General features: G+C 49.5%; 1 protein-coding gene across 1 annotated transcript; it reads right to left on the reverse strand.

Annotated features, from left to right (window-relative positions):
- Nucleotides 1–13343: 13343 nt before the first annotated feature.
- Nucleotides 13344–14749, reverse strand: LOC119402830 (cell surface glycoprotein 1). The gene is made up of 2 exons (XM_037669892.2): nucleotides 13710–14749; nucleotides 13344–13619 (listed from the first exon to the last, which is right to left on the reverse strand). Exons 1-2 carry the CDS (start codon nucleotides 14523–14525, stop codon nucleotides 13539–13541), a joined length of 897 nt encoding a protein of 298 aa, XP_037525820.1. The 5' UTR covers nucleotides 14526–14749; the 3' UTR covers nucleotides 13344–13538.
- Nucleotides 14750–14961: the final 212 nt, after the last annotated feature.

A 14961-nucleotide genomic window follows, 5' to 3' on the forward strand; every position in this document is an offset into this window, starting at 1 on the left:
GCGATGCCACGTGCAGTCATGGGGAAACGAAACTTGGCTGGGTCGGTTTCGCGAGAGAAAGCTACAGAGGACGTGGTTGTCAAAGATGACTTAAACCATAAACTAACCGAAATCAAGCCGGCATACCTTGCGAAAAGGCGAACGAAAGAGCGCGTTTTGGTCGCTTACGACCGAATATCGCGGCAGCGCAGGCAGAACATTTGGTGGAGATGTCACAACGGTTAAACGGCTTTTGAGAATGTGCACGCTACATACGAAGGCTCTTAGTAATTCAACGGCTCATCACCAGGCCCTGTCGAAATTTCTGTAAGGTTCCATAAGCTAGGGAAAGTTTGACCAAAATATTTTTTAGATGCGAAGTATCTTATGGCGGAGTTCAATCCGGTGGTGGTGGTGTGCGGCGTGACCACCCTTACTGCGCATGCGCATACCCTAGAGGGGGAGAGGAGATCTCCTCTCCCCCTCTTCACATTCCCTCTCCCATTTCCCCCTCTCCCCTCCCCCTTTCCACTCTTCCTCTGAAACGCGGGCTAGACCAACGCCACCTAGACAAACTTCTAGGTGGCGTTGGCTAGACATGCCGAATAGAGTGCCTCGATGTCCTCCTCGCCCACCGCTGAGGGGGGGGGGCGAGGAGGACATCGAGGCACTCTAATGCCGAAATTCTCTCCTGCGCAACGCCGCGATGAGCACCAGCGCATGCCCGTCCCTTCCCCTTCTCTCTCTCCTCTCCTACGCTACCCCCCTCTCGCACGCCTGCCGGCTGCGTTCCCCGCTCGCCCTGTGAGAATTAAAGGAGTCCTGACACACAAATTTTCGCCCCGCGTTTTTTTGCTGCAATGTGTTGCTGGGGGCCTGCTAGTCATAACACGGCACATCGTTTGCTGCAGCGCGCGACAGATAATTAATTACAAGCTCCTCATTGCCGACACAGCCTCAGTTTCGGTTTGACAGAGCTCCAAAAACGACAAGCCGCCTGGTGCAACTATCACCACCTAGCGAGTGAAACGCTCGGTCACGTGAGCACACATAACAGTGACGCATTTCCGCGCGGTCTGTCGTCGTCGGGCTCATTGTCGTCTGACGGTGACGATTTTCTTGCGGCGGGAATGGAAGGAATTTTCGACGTGGCGAATCACTTCAGGTTTGACCCGCTCGCGAGGAGCGATTCGTCGGGAAGCGCGTCAAAACCGAAATGGCGGCTACGTCACCATAACTTGTACCGGCTGCAACGATTACGTAGGGGAAGTAGTGGGGTCACCTCGGGTCACCTCCGAGGGCAGGGGCGTAGCCAAGGGGGGGAGGGGGGGTTGGGGGGGTTCAAACCCCCCCCGAAATTTTTCAGTTTTGCTTGCGTATATAGGCATGCACACATACAAACACACGCACGAACATACATAAAGTATGGTTGAACCCCCCCCCCCCCCCCGAAAAAAAATTCTGGCTACGCCCCTGTCCGAGGGTGTCAATGCGCTAGGTGCGGCCTATAATGCTGGATCGCGCTCGCGAACTTCAAAATTCATACAAAATACCTTGCAAGCTTTATTCGCTGTCGATATTTTGCAGATGGTACACGCACGTACACGGGAATCGATCTAGCAGGCTATCTCGGCCGCGAAATTTTGTGTCAGTACCCCTTTAACGGCCAGGCTAGAGGGAAGACAAGACGCGCGTAGCGTTCCTCTTCGGTTTCCACGACGAGAGGTCGGTAGCATGCCCAAAGAACGCCAACGGAACGCGATCGTGCAAGTGCTCCGGCTTCGCATCGCCTCATGCTCCCCTTTAGCGGGAAATGGTGTAATTTTTCCAAATCGACCCGTATGATAACTAGACGATTCGGAAAAAAATGTTAATTCAATTAACATTTTATGTTATTATAAATTTAGTTCACGTGTGTCATTCCTCAGAATGGCAATAGCGTGGGCGTGCGCACATGGGGCAAGGGGGGGGGGGGCGCTGTGTACCTTATAACTACCCACGTAACACAAAAGAAGCTATTTGCCGTCTAAAAGACGTCTTGAACGGCTACAAAAAGGGCTAATAGACGTGTTGGTCAAGACATTCTCGTAGCCGTAGACGTCTTTTCGACGTCTGATAGCTGTGCTAATGTCCCGCTAGTTGACGTCTTTAAAACACGTTTTGAAAAGACCAAGATGAGCCGTTTTATAGACGTTCTTGTTTTTTCGCTGTTTTCGAAATTTTGGACTTTCGAAATATAAAATAAACTAATAGAACTGTCTTTGCAGCATGTTTGGTCGGCAGCCTGACGGCTACCATAGGAAGATAGAGATTGAAGGGACCGAAAGAGCTCCCGCAAGAGCTCTTTCCTGTTTTTCTCCCACTTCCTATGTCAGTCGTCGAGCAAGTGACCAAACAGTCAAGCAAGATCACTAACATACGTACATACCTGTTCACCCACGCATGTCCTCACTGTTGCATATATAAATTTTCGACGCTGAGTTTACTCGCGTTTATTGCGGACCGAATCAAGTCGTTGCGGTCGCTCATATATGCCGCGTGAATTATTGGCTACTTCAGCACACCATACATATCCAATTTTCATATAAAAGACATCGGTTTATAATAAATTTGAACACGTACGCAGGGGATGTAATAGAGTATACGTGTTGATCCGGATCAACACGTATACTGTATTACATAAATGACGTTTAGCGGATGGCACGCAAATAAATAATCGCGCTTCTCAGCAACAATAAATTATCCCATGATGTCAAATTGGCTTTATTAATGAATAAAGCACAACCAAATGTGGCACAAAACACGTCGGAAGGTGACCGCACAAGGTGAAGCTGAGTGGCACGGCAGCAACGTAAATAAAATTCTGCATGAATGCACTCTAAGTCTCGTCAAAGAAACTGCACTGGCTTCCGCATTAGCTGGCGTGGTCTCAGGCCCAATATCTTGCACAAACAGCAGTGAAGAAAAGCTGCATACAGAGAAAGCAAGTAAGCTACGCAGCATTTACAACAAATAACAGATCATCAAGTCACTCTAAAGAAACATTTCCAATTACAGATATGATAAAATGCTGTCATGTATTAAGAAACGAAAATCAATCATAACCGCACCTACAGGCGAGGCGCCTACAGTAGAAGCTTTGCACTTTGTCGGCGACAGGCCGGCGTAGTTGTAAGCATGCTTGCTGAAACTATGTCGGCCTGTCACTAGCGTGCGTGCGTGGAACCACGAGCTGTAACGCGCAAAATATAATTACTAAAAATAGGGCGAGTCGCACCGGCGCGTATAGTTTCGCGTTCGACAACGCGGTTCAACCTAGCAAAGAACTGTTCACATTTTAATCACAATTCTAAAACCTTTCAGTAAAAACGACGAAAAGTCAGGTGCACTTACGAAAAAAGCACTCTATCCGAACGTGCACAAGTTCTTAGCTGTTTGTCTGGCTGCAACGAAGGTGGTGAGCAGAACAATCGCTTCTTGAAACGAACGTACCGACGAACGTACCGTCGCAAAAAGCACAGTAAAGCTTGTTTCACGAAACACTGATGGAAAATATGCGACAGACAGTATGATCACCGTTAATTGATGCCAAACAGCCCGTAATCCGTCCATACGTTCACAAACAAAAGCTGACAACGCTACACAAAACGCAAATGACCGCCGGCCGTCGCCTAGCTCTGCTGCCGATCGGGCCGCCGCGAACGGGCGGCTGGCGCGAACTAGTGTAGGAAGAGGGGAAAGGGGGAGGAAGGAACAAGTATTCTGAAACAAGCCTTACCCTTCACTTGACCAACAACGGTTCTCACAAAATGATTCCGCCTATTGCTCAATATTTAGTGAGCATTCCTGCAAATAGGTGTCTGCCATCGACATTGAGTCAAGGTGGAGCGCCGAGTGAAGAGATGTTCTTGAATGCAGTGGTAAACATGCGCGTTTCGACAACACCCGCTTCGAGCCTCCGACTGCGTAGCATCAGTAGCATGCTTGCCTGGCTTGCTTCTGTTGTCGTTCGCTGTTGCGCGAGCGTTGCACGGCCTTAGCCGCCTTGGCTTGAAAAGAATATACTTACCAAACTGCTGATAGAAACCCGCGTTGCGGAGCGAAACCAATTATTTTGAGGGCTTTGTTTTCTGCGTCTCTTCTTTCACTAAAGCGACAGTCACCGCTCTTTAGACATGCCGTTTTGGCGTTTTTGCGCTCGTGGACAAAACATTTGAAGAACCATTTAGATAGTCGTTGCGCGCGCACTTCCCCCACCCACGAAACACAAAACCTCTATACAACGTTTTATAGAGGTTTATAGAGGTTTTAAACGTTTTAAAGACGTTTTATAGAGCTTTTGTGTTTGTATACATAACTTGCACGTGACGTCAGTTTCTATCTTCCGTGCGCCATCACCACCGTTTTTAGATTACTCTGACCATCACCGAGCCACATTTACGTTTCAATGACCGCGCCGTGTTTACACTCGCGCGGCGGATCGTTTGGCGTAGTGCCCGTGGTTTGATCGCTTGAGCTTATGACGAAGAAAAATCGTTCAGGACATTATGCAACCATATGTCGTCTGCTGTCATGTGCTCCGAAATGGCGGCGCATGCCGAGATCGTATCCCAGAGTTCCGCGACGTGACGTAGTTGCAAGTTATGTATACATAACTTTATACTCAGTCGGACACGCCCATGCCGGTTTTTACGATAATGGAGACCGATTTCGCGATATTGCATTTGAAGATCTGTTACTTCGCGCCTTTACCCCCGGCCGTTGGGGGAAGCCCGTCACCGCTTGTTTTCATCAAAACCCCTAGATTTTTTTCTCTTCCTTGGTTCCGACAACCATTGAAGCACCACCGACGAATCTCATTGGCTAGCGCTCGTTTTCGGTAGCCATGTTCTTTCTAACGCTTTTCCAGCGCCTGGTGAAACGCGTCCCCCGCTCACTAATGACGGAGGATTAGCGGGAGGATAAAGGCGCGTTCGCATACTGTTCACTGAAAGGTACGTGGTTAATGTACTTAGATGCACGGTGGCTTTGAAAATATTTCAAGTTAGGAAGAACATGGCGGCAGACGCCGGCTGCGCGTGAGAGAGAGAGAGAGAGAGAGAGCCGGGAGAGGAGGCAGTTGTCCGTACTTTGGCAAAAAGGGAAAAATCTAGTGACTTCAGGTTTCATTTCTTGCTTCCATTGCGAAGCTGCTTTCTTGCGGATTTGACCAAAGGGGGGAGGGGGGGGGAGGGTGCCCATGTAACACAAAACCTCTAAAAGACGTCTCGAAACGGCTACGGACGGCTATAGACGCCTTGGTTTACGAGAAGATCAAGAATAGACATTTTTGCAAAATAAAGCACTCGCCTCTCAAATATGCCTGCGTACTGTTTATTACCGTTTTCAAGAGCTACGACATAGCCAGAGTGTATTCTGCCAAAGAAGTCCACAACGTCTACTTTGAGACATTTTTAGACATTGTGGGGGAAAGTGCGCGCGCAACGACTATTTAAATGATCCTTCAAATGTTTTGTCAAGTTGCTCGGAGTATTTCACGCGAAGCGGACGTGTCGCCCGTGATGCCCCACTCGCCCGTTCAGGACGCGCTCGTGCCTCTCGCCGTCGGCGCTCCGTGACGGCTGCCTCGACCGCCATGCCGTGCGCCTCTCATCGGCGGGGCCTTCGCCGCCTCGTCACCGACACGCATCGTGCCCCTGGCTGAATCGTGGTCCCGTCCGTTAACTCTTGTGACCTGCTCCCCAATCTTTCCTGTCCTCTTCTCACTTCGTCGCACGTGTCGACTTTCGATCACTTCCTTCCCTATTTCTTTCTACTTTTCTTTTATCCCCCCTTACCCCACCCCTATAAGGCACTGCGTCGTGTCGCCTAAAGGCAGACAGAAATTAGGTGCCTTTTTCCTTTTCCTCCCGAACCACCAAGAGAGAGAGAGAGTTTTGTCCACGAGCGCAAAGACGCCAAAACGGCATGTCTAAAGAGCGGTGACTGTCGCTTTAGTGAAAGAAGAGACGCAGAAAACAAAGCCCTCAAAATAATTGGTTTCGCTCCGCAACGCGGATTTCTATGAGCAGGCGGCTAAGGCCCCGCAACGCTCACGCAACAGCGAACGACAACAGAAGCAAACGCAGGCAAGCCAGGCAAGCATGCTACTGATGCTACGCAGTCAGAGGCTCGAAGCGGGTGTTGTCGAAGCGCGCATGCCAGCGCATGCTCCTAGCGGAGATCAGTGGTTTACCCCTGCATTGGAAAACATCTTTTCACTCGGTGCTCCACCTTGACTCAATATCGATGGCAGATACACCTATTGGCAGGAATGTTCACTAAGTATTGAACAATAGCCGGGATCACTTTGTGAAAACCGTTGTGTCTTTTCTGTTGTGTGGTGACGCTGTGCTCAGCTCGGTCAAGTGAAGGGTGAGACTTGTTTCAGAATACTTGTTCCTTCCTCCCCCTTTCCCCTCTTCCTCCACTAGTTCGCGCCAGCCGCCAGTTCGCGGCGGCAGCGGCGGCTCGATCGGCAGCAGAGCTAGGCGACGGCCGGCGGTCACTTGCGTTTTGTGTAGCGTTGTCAGCTTTTGTTTGTGAACGGATGAACGGATTACGGGCTGTTTGGCATCAAGTAACGGTGATCATACATACTGTATGTCGCATATTTTCCATCAGTGTTTCGTGAAACAAGCTTTACTGTGTGTTTGCGACGGTACGTTCGTCGGTACGTTCGTTTCAAGAAGCGATTGTTCTGCTCACCACCTTCGTTGCAGCCATACAAACAGCTAAGAACGTGTGCTCGTTCGGATAGAGTGCTTTTTTCGGTAAGTGCACCTGACTTTTCGTCGTTTTTACTGAAAGGTTTTAGAATTGTGATTAAAATGTGAACAGTTCTTTGCTAGGTTGAACCGCGTGGTCGAACGCGAAACTATACGCGCCGGTGCGACTCGCCCTATTTTGAGTAATTATGTTTTGCGCGTTACAGCTCGTGGCTCCACGCACGCACGCTAGTGACAGGCCGACATAGTTTAAGCAAGCATGCTTACAACTAAACCGGCCTGTCGCTGACAAAGTGCAAAGCTTCTACCGTATAGGCGCCTCGCCTGTGGGTGTGGTTATGATTGATTGTCGTTTCTTAATACATGACAGCATTTTATCATATCTGTAATTGGAAATGTTTCTTTAGAGTGACTTGATGATCTGTTATTTGTTGTAAAACCTGCGTAGCTTACTTGCTTTCTCTGTATGCAGCTTTTCTTCACTGCTGTTTGTGCAAGATATTGGGCCTGAGACCACGCCAGCTAATGCGGAAGCCAGTGCAGTTTCTTTGACGAGACTTGGAGTGCATTCATGCAGAATTTTATTTACGTTGCTGCCGTGCCACTCAGCTTCACCTTGTGCGGTCACCTTCCGACGTGTTTTGTGCCACATTTGGTTGTGCTTTGTTCATTAATAAAGCCGATTTGATAACATCATGGGATAATTTATTGTTGCTGAGAAGCACGATTATTTATTTGCGCGCCATCCGCTAAACGTCATTTATGTAGTACAGTATACGTGTTGATCCCCTGCGTACGTGTTCAAATTTATTATAAACCGATGTCTTTTATATGAAAATTGGATATGTATGGTGTGCTGAAGTAGCCAATAATTCACGCGGCATATATGAGTGACCGCAACAACTTGATTCGGTCCGCAATAAACGCGAGTAAACTCAGCGTCGAAAATTTATATATGCAACAGTGAGGACATGCGTGGGTGAACAGGTATGTACGTATGTTAGTGATCTTGCTTGATTGTTTGGTCACTTGCTCGACGACTGACATAGGAAGTGGGAGAAAAAATAGGAAAGTGCTCTCGCGGGAGCTCTTTCGGTCCCTTCAATCTCTTTTCCTATGGTAGCCATCTGTTTGCCGACCAAACATGCTGCAAAGACAGTTACAATAGTTTGTTTTATGTTTCGGAAGTCCAAAATTTCGAAAACGCCGAAAAAACAAAAACGTCTAGAAAACGTTTTAACTTGGTTTCCTCAAAACGTCTTTTAAAGACGTCAATTAACTAGCGGGACATTAGCACAGCTATCAGACGTCGAAAAGACGTCTACGGCTACGGGAATGTCTTGACCAAGACGTCTATTAGCCCTTTTTGGTAGCCGTTCAAGACGTCTTTTAGACGGCAAATAGCTTCTTTTGTGTTACGTATGCATCGTGGCGATAATTGGCCCCACCTAATGAAAAACATTGCAGCGCACGCCCATGGGCAACAACACAGAACAAGATAGTACCAGATGTTTATACCAAATTTTGATATGGATTGAGGGGGGGGGGGGGTGCCTGTCTAAGATATTGGAGGAGGAGGGGTTTTTCTTTTTTGGGGGGTCGGGAACCTCCTGGCAGCGTGTGGGGGATTGCGTACACATCCCTGGATAGCATACAGGGTTTTTCAGGAAATGTGTCCGGAAATCCTCAGAAATAAGGGAAATGAAATATTTGCTCGCTGCCTTCGTAATTATTATTTTGTTGAGGTATACATTTTAATATTGCTAGAGACATCAATTATTGTTCTAATTAAACAAGTGAAATAATTAACTTTATAATATTAACTTTATAATTAGTGGACGCAGGTGGTCGGATCAAATGGGAGAATCGAAGACCCTCCTGCGAAGAGTCCATTCCCGCTTTGGTATCCCGAAAAACCGGCCTCTAGTAATCATTGCGGAGTAATAAAATTCAACCAAATTCACCAGCGAAAGCGAAACTGAAGCGCCAGTGTGCGAAAACAACAGACGACCGAAATGACGTCACTGTTCACGTTAACTACGGAGGAAGACAACAAACGCAGTGGTGTTAGTCTGCATTATTTAACCTATGTGCGCCATGTGTCCTATAATCCCAAATGCAGACTACACACGCACGAAGCGAAGTCGATCGATCGTTGATATGACTCTCGCTCATCTGAGGGTATCGGAAGAATATGGCAGTTGCGCTCTTCCGTGTTTCGGTATCGCCGGCGACAGTGATCAGATTTAATCGCTCTAGTAAAATTACCAGCGGCCAGTTTTCGGAAATCTAAAAAGCGGCAATGGGCTTTTCGCAGAAAGAACTCCAATTATCCAATTCGACCCGAGCGTCTATCTCTATTAATTAAGGAGGAGGAGGAATAAACTTTATTATGAACTAGCAATTTAAGTTCCTTGGCCTAGGCCTCCCACGTGGGGACGTCGAGGTCTTGCCTCTTCACCGCCTCGCGGCGAAGAGGCAAGACACAAATAAATTATTTCACTTGTTTAATTAGTACAATAATTGATGTCTCTAGCCGTATTAAAATGTATACCTCAACAAAATAATAAATAATTACTGCCCCGATTTATGTCTTTAGCCATCTTGAGATGTCTGCCGCTACACAAATAAATAATTACGAAGGCAGCGAACTCCCTTTCCCTTATTTTTTAGGATTTTTGGGCATTATGGGAATGCCGCCAGAGGGACGCCACAGAGGATGAATAGAGACGACGAGGAGCGCGTGAGTGCGGCATACATTGAATTCAAACGAAGCCGTTCTTTATCGTGAGCATGCTACAACTAAAGGAGGGTAGGAGGAGGAGGAAATAACTTTATTCCGAGTCCTGCGAGTTGTTGGGGCGGGCCTATGGCCCCGCCTAGGAGACGGCCAGGAGTCCTTGAACCCTGGCGGCTTCTCGACACCAAAATATTTCATAATGAGTTAATATCTTATTTGGAAGGCCGTTTATAGGGGATCCTGATAATAGCCGACAAGTGCACGACAGTGTGCCCCAGTATTTTAATATTACGCAATTCAGGCACGTAGCCAGGATTTCTTTCGGGGGAGGGGGGGGGGGGAGGGGGCAAGGCCTAATTGTTCCAAGAAAAAGTCTTCCCATGGCAAAAAGAAAAAAGTTGCCCGGAAATATAAAATGGGCGAATTTCGGGGGGGGGGGGGGCTACATGCCTGACGCAATTTACATGAAGCGTGTCACGATTTGAAAATTCCCGCCAGAGGTAATAAACCTCCGAGTGACGAACCAGTATCGCGTGATGGCGACATGATGTGAGGTACCAAAGCGGTGACGTCAGCAAAACGCGATGTGTCGTCTGCCACAGTAGGGTGGCTAGAATTGGGAGGTGTGAAAACCGGCCGCTCTAAGTTGGGCCCCATTCGCGATCCCGCAGCGGTGGCGCTGTAGTCGGAGGCGCTGCCAGCTTGCGCTGTGGTAATGCTGGTAATGCACTCGCGCATGGGCGTCGGCAGGATTTTGTCTTCAGGGGTGCAAACCCGTGCTGCATCGCGTATGGTGGAGTAGGGGAATGCTGGTGTGGCTTCAGGGAGGCGGGGGAAATACCCCCTGCCAACGACCATGCACTCGCGTCGGTCGTTGCTAGATTTTCGCCAGTGAAAGAGCTTTATAAACATAAACATTTTTTACGAATTGCCAATACACTTTTGTCTCACTCAAGGATCACGGCATTAGTGCGAAGCTTTCGGCAGCCAACAACCAGGCATAATTCGAGCCTCCTTAATGAAACCATTCTTCGATGAAGTGTTACTTCGAATGAACCAATGTTTACGTGTTTGATGAAGGCAAAATTACCTTCATCTTCATGAGATTTATCTACACATCTACGGAGCAAAAGAGAAAGCTTCTTCCTGCAGGAGCGTTATATCTTTGACGACAGACAGACAGACAGACAGACAGAGGAACTTTATTGTGTCCTGGGACGAGGGTTCCTAAAAACCCGCGGAGGGCATCGCCCGCAAAGGGGTCGGGGGCCAAAGGCTCCCGATCGCTTCACAGGCTCCCTGGACCAACGTTACTAGAACAAACTCAGTTTCAAAGCTCCGTATCTCCGCCAGCGGAGGAGGGTGGTCCGAACGGCGGTCGCGAGAACTAGCAGCGCTGCAGTTCCGTCTTGCGCCACTATCGGCGCGTCGTCTGCTGCCACGGCATAACGCTGCGGTCCGCCGCGCAGTTGCTCGCGGCAATTGTGCGGCAACTTTCTTATTGTACTAGTTAGGTGGATACTTAGGTGGATATGCATAAGGTCGTCTGTATGCATTGGCCCGCGTGCGTTGTTCATTGATTGGCTAAGAATCGATGTTCGGTCTATATTGCCACGCCCACTTGAAGTTTTATTTTGAAGTATTCGGGTTTGACCAGCAAGGACGGTTATCAACGCTCGACGCTGTCCGCGAAGCAATGTTCGAGAAGCTTCGCGATTGTAGTACATCGTTTTGTTAAGATTGCGCGCCGCACGCGAATGTTCTAGCTTTGTCGAGAGATAACGCCGCCACCCGCGATATCGCTGGAAAGTTCGATAGCGCCTGTATAAAAGCCGACGCGCTTGACCGCTTGTCAGTTGATCGACGGTCGACGCTCTGTTCGCCGCTATCAGTGTATTGATGTAGTTTGACTTTCAGTTTCCCGGCCACAAGTTCGGCCAAATAAAGAGTTTCATCTCGATGCCAGCGCGGCGAGCGTTCCTCGCTAGTATCGAGACGCTCTGACTATGTCGTTGCCAAATGGCTCCCTATCGGCGCTCGTTAGTGTCATGACGCAGTACTTCTCCGCTCACACACGGCGTTGCCACCCTGCCCTGCCTAGCCTCGCCAACAAAAAGCACCATGCGAGAGAGATAATGATGCGTGAGAGGTATAAGGCATATTTGGGGAACGATAGTGCGTATGCTTTGGTAAATTAGTCGGCAGAGCGCCTTGCGCCTATCGTCGTGGACCGAGGGGTTGTGAGTTCGATTACCGGCGGCGGAACACTTCTAGTTTTGTTTTTTCTTTCTATTTCGTTAGTGTGCATTTTACCAACGCCACATCAGTCACGGAAATAAGTCAGAAGTCTTATGGACCCGAGCATAAAACATTTCGTGATTAAAAAATACGCGCAAACACAGGATAAAGGAAAATAACTAAGCAGGACGGGCGTCCTGATTACAGTCGTTCAGAAAGACCGGTCGATCGCATGAAGCGCAGTAGCGCTTGCAGGGCCTTCTGCGAAGTTGGGTCATGTCGATGTCGTAGAATTATCTTTTTCGACAGAGGTTGGTCGTCTAATTTATTCAGCGCGTTGCAAAGGGATAGTCGCTGGCTGTGCACTGTATTGTGGGCAGTCGCGAAAGACAGGTGCAACGGTTTCTTCATTGCCACAGTGTACAGACTGCTGTGTCGGCCATCTCAATGCTGAACGTATAGGCGTTACTATATGTCATCGCACTAATGAAGTATGTCATTTCAAAGCGTTTTTTAAGTATTCAGAAAGCAAATTAAATGGGTACTGACACTATTTCGCGGCCGAGATAGCCTGCTGGATCGATTCCCGTGTACGTGCGTGTACCATCTGCAAAATATCGACAGCGAATAAAGCTTGGAAGGTATTGTATATGAATTTCGAAGTTCGCGAGCGCAATCCGCTCAACGACCAGGAAAGGAGGAGCGGTACCGTACGTACTGCCTTACCGTATTTCCGTAACTTGCTAAAGACTCTATTCACACCCTCGGAGGTGACCCCCCTACGTAAACTTCCCCTACGTAAACGTTTCAGCCGGTACAAGTTATGATGACGTCGTAGCCGCCATTTCTGTTTTGACGCGCTTCCCGACGAATCGCTCCTCGCCAGCGGGTCAAACCTGAAGTGATTCGCCACGTCGAAAATTCCTTCTATCCCCGCCGCAAGAAAATCGTCGCCATCAGACGACAATGAGCCCGACTACGACAGACCGCGCGGAAATGCGTCACTGGTCTGTGTGCTCACGTGACCGAGCGTTTCACTCGCCAGGTGGTGATAGTTGCACCCAGCTAAAGTGTTCTAGAAATTCTAGAACACTATAACCCAGCGGCTTGTCGTTTTTGGAGCTCTGTCAAACGGAAACTGAGGTTGTGTCGCTAATGAGGAGCTTGTAATTGACGGTCGCGCGCTGCAGCAAACGGTGTGCCGTGTTATGACTAACAGGCCCCCAGCAACACATTGTAGCAAAAAAACGCGGGGTGAAAATTTGTGTCAGGACTCCTTTAAAGTGGCACAAGAAAGGCTATTTCAGCAAGAGGTACAGTTCTGATGTTTTTTTATTACGAAGACGAACAGACAAAGCGCGAGGACACTTCAAAGCATAGACGTCCTCTAAGGACGGCGACAATAAACGAGACAACGAGATAGCAAATGATATGACGCGTGTTCACGATCCGACGAAGATACACGTAATGTAAGGGCAAGACTGATAAAGAGTGCAAATTTTGTAAAAGATGAGTACGGATAGAAGTGAACTTCAAAGCGAAAAAATGACAGATTGCGCGCTCACTACAATGAAGGCGTGCAGTCTCAATGTAAGAGCGGGGGGCGGGGGGGGGGGGGCGGAGTACGTAAAATGGCGATAAAAAGGCCAGAACAATTTTCTCGGGTCACATAGCTATCTAACCCAGACATGAATTAAAAGTTCGAAAAAGCAGATCTCGTGACCGCTTTCGTTCGCCGCGTCTCAACTGAAGACGAAGATACGGTCTCTCAACGCCTTGCTGATGCCTTCACTGGTTCCCCGCGGACAAGAAACTTAAGCCTTCTCGTCGGAAGGCGGCTCCGAGGTGCCTTCTTCAGGGGAAGGCTTTTCAGGCGGCGTGTCCTCTGGCTCAACCTTGTCCGGGCAACGGTCTTCAGGTAGAGAGTCCTCTGGCTCAGCTTCATCCCGACAAGGTTCTTCGGGCAAAGGGCCCTCTGGGTCAACTTCGTCCGGGCCAAGCTCTTCGATTAAAGTGCCCTCTGGGTCGGCTTGACTTGGGGAACCTTTTTCCGGCGATGACTCTTCATCAGACGGAGGCTCCACGACGATAGAGACCTGCTCCTGCTGTTCCGACGCTTCGTCTTCCGGGGAGCTCAGGTCTTCGGTTTCGGCGAGCGGTGCAGACTTGGTAGGATCTGGCACCGTGCCACAGTCGTTGCACGCGCCGCTGGGTGCGGCTTCGCTCGAAGAGCTCGGGCACTCGCCCCGGTTGAAAAGCCGGCCGCAAACGCATCGGTAGCGCCTTGTCCTCACCTCCTTCATCCAAGTGTTCACGGGGGGTGTCGGCTTCTGTTTAGTCGCGAACTTTTTTACATTGGTGGCCATGCGGTCCATAGCGCTCTTCAATTTGTCGATGGGCCCTGGAGGGGAAACGGGAGCGCTTCGGCTTCTGGCCGGCACTGGGTAGATGATGGGCTGCTTCGCGAACGCAACGCTGCTACGTCGCTGCCGCTTGCTCTCGGGGCTCTTGGGGCTGATGCTGCCCTGGCTCGTGGGCGACGTGTCGCTGCTCCTGTCGCCGCCGCTCTTGGACGTCGACGGATCGCCGCTCGTGTACGACAGCTCTCCGCCGAGGGAAATGCTACGAGCAGTCGTCAGGCTGCTCGAAGAAGTAGTTTTGGGCGTACCGTCACCACTCGGAGACGCCGTGAGTCGCGGCGTCTCCTCTCCAGGCGAGACGTCGTCTTTAGAAGGCGGGTCCTCTTTGCTCGGCGATGACTCGTCCATGGGTGGCCGCTCACCGCTTGCCTCCTCCGACATTATACGCTGGCGGGTGGACTTCGATGGCGCACGCTCTTTCGTCGACACGAAATGCTCCTTTTGCGCGGAAACGCAAGCTCGCGGATGGCTTTCGCAGGGTGACCACTAAGTGGGAACAGCTGTCACTTTCCGGAGGTGTTTTAAACGTTTATGGGCGGTGCGAAAATCGACACGTCTCACGCGGTGACTTACTATAGGACCAAAAAGAGAAACACGTGGCGCATCGCGCGAATGGCACTCTGACATGCCGTAACGTGGCGTATCATCGAATTGTACACTTGTGCTGGCGACGATGACGTTTCGCGGTCCATCTTTAGCTGTGTTATCCGTCGTCTAAGCGCGTGCAAAATCTTTATTCCTATCAAACGATCTTTTTATGCAGCGGACTCATGTCATGCAACGGCTCCGCCACTGCGGTTGCGTCACAGTTTGGCAG

Source organism: Rhipicephalus sanguineus, chromosome 8, assembly GCF_013339695.2.
Source record: "Rhipicephalus sanguineus isolate Rsan-2018 chromosome 8, BIME_Rsan_1.4, whole genome shotgun sequence".
Lineage (NCBI taxonomy): Eukaryota > Metazoa > Arthropoda > Arachnida > Ixodida > Ixodidae > Rhipicephalus > Rhipicephalus sanguineus.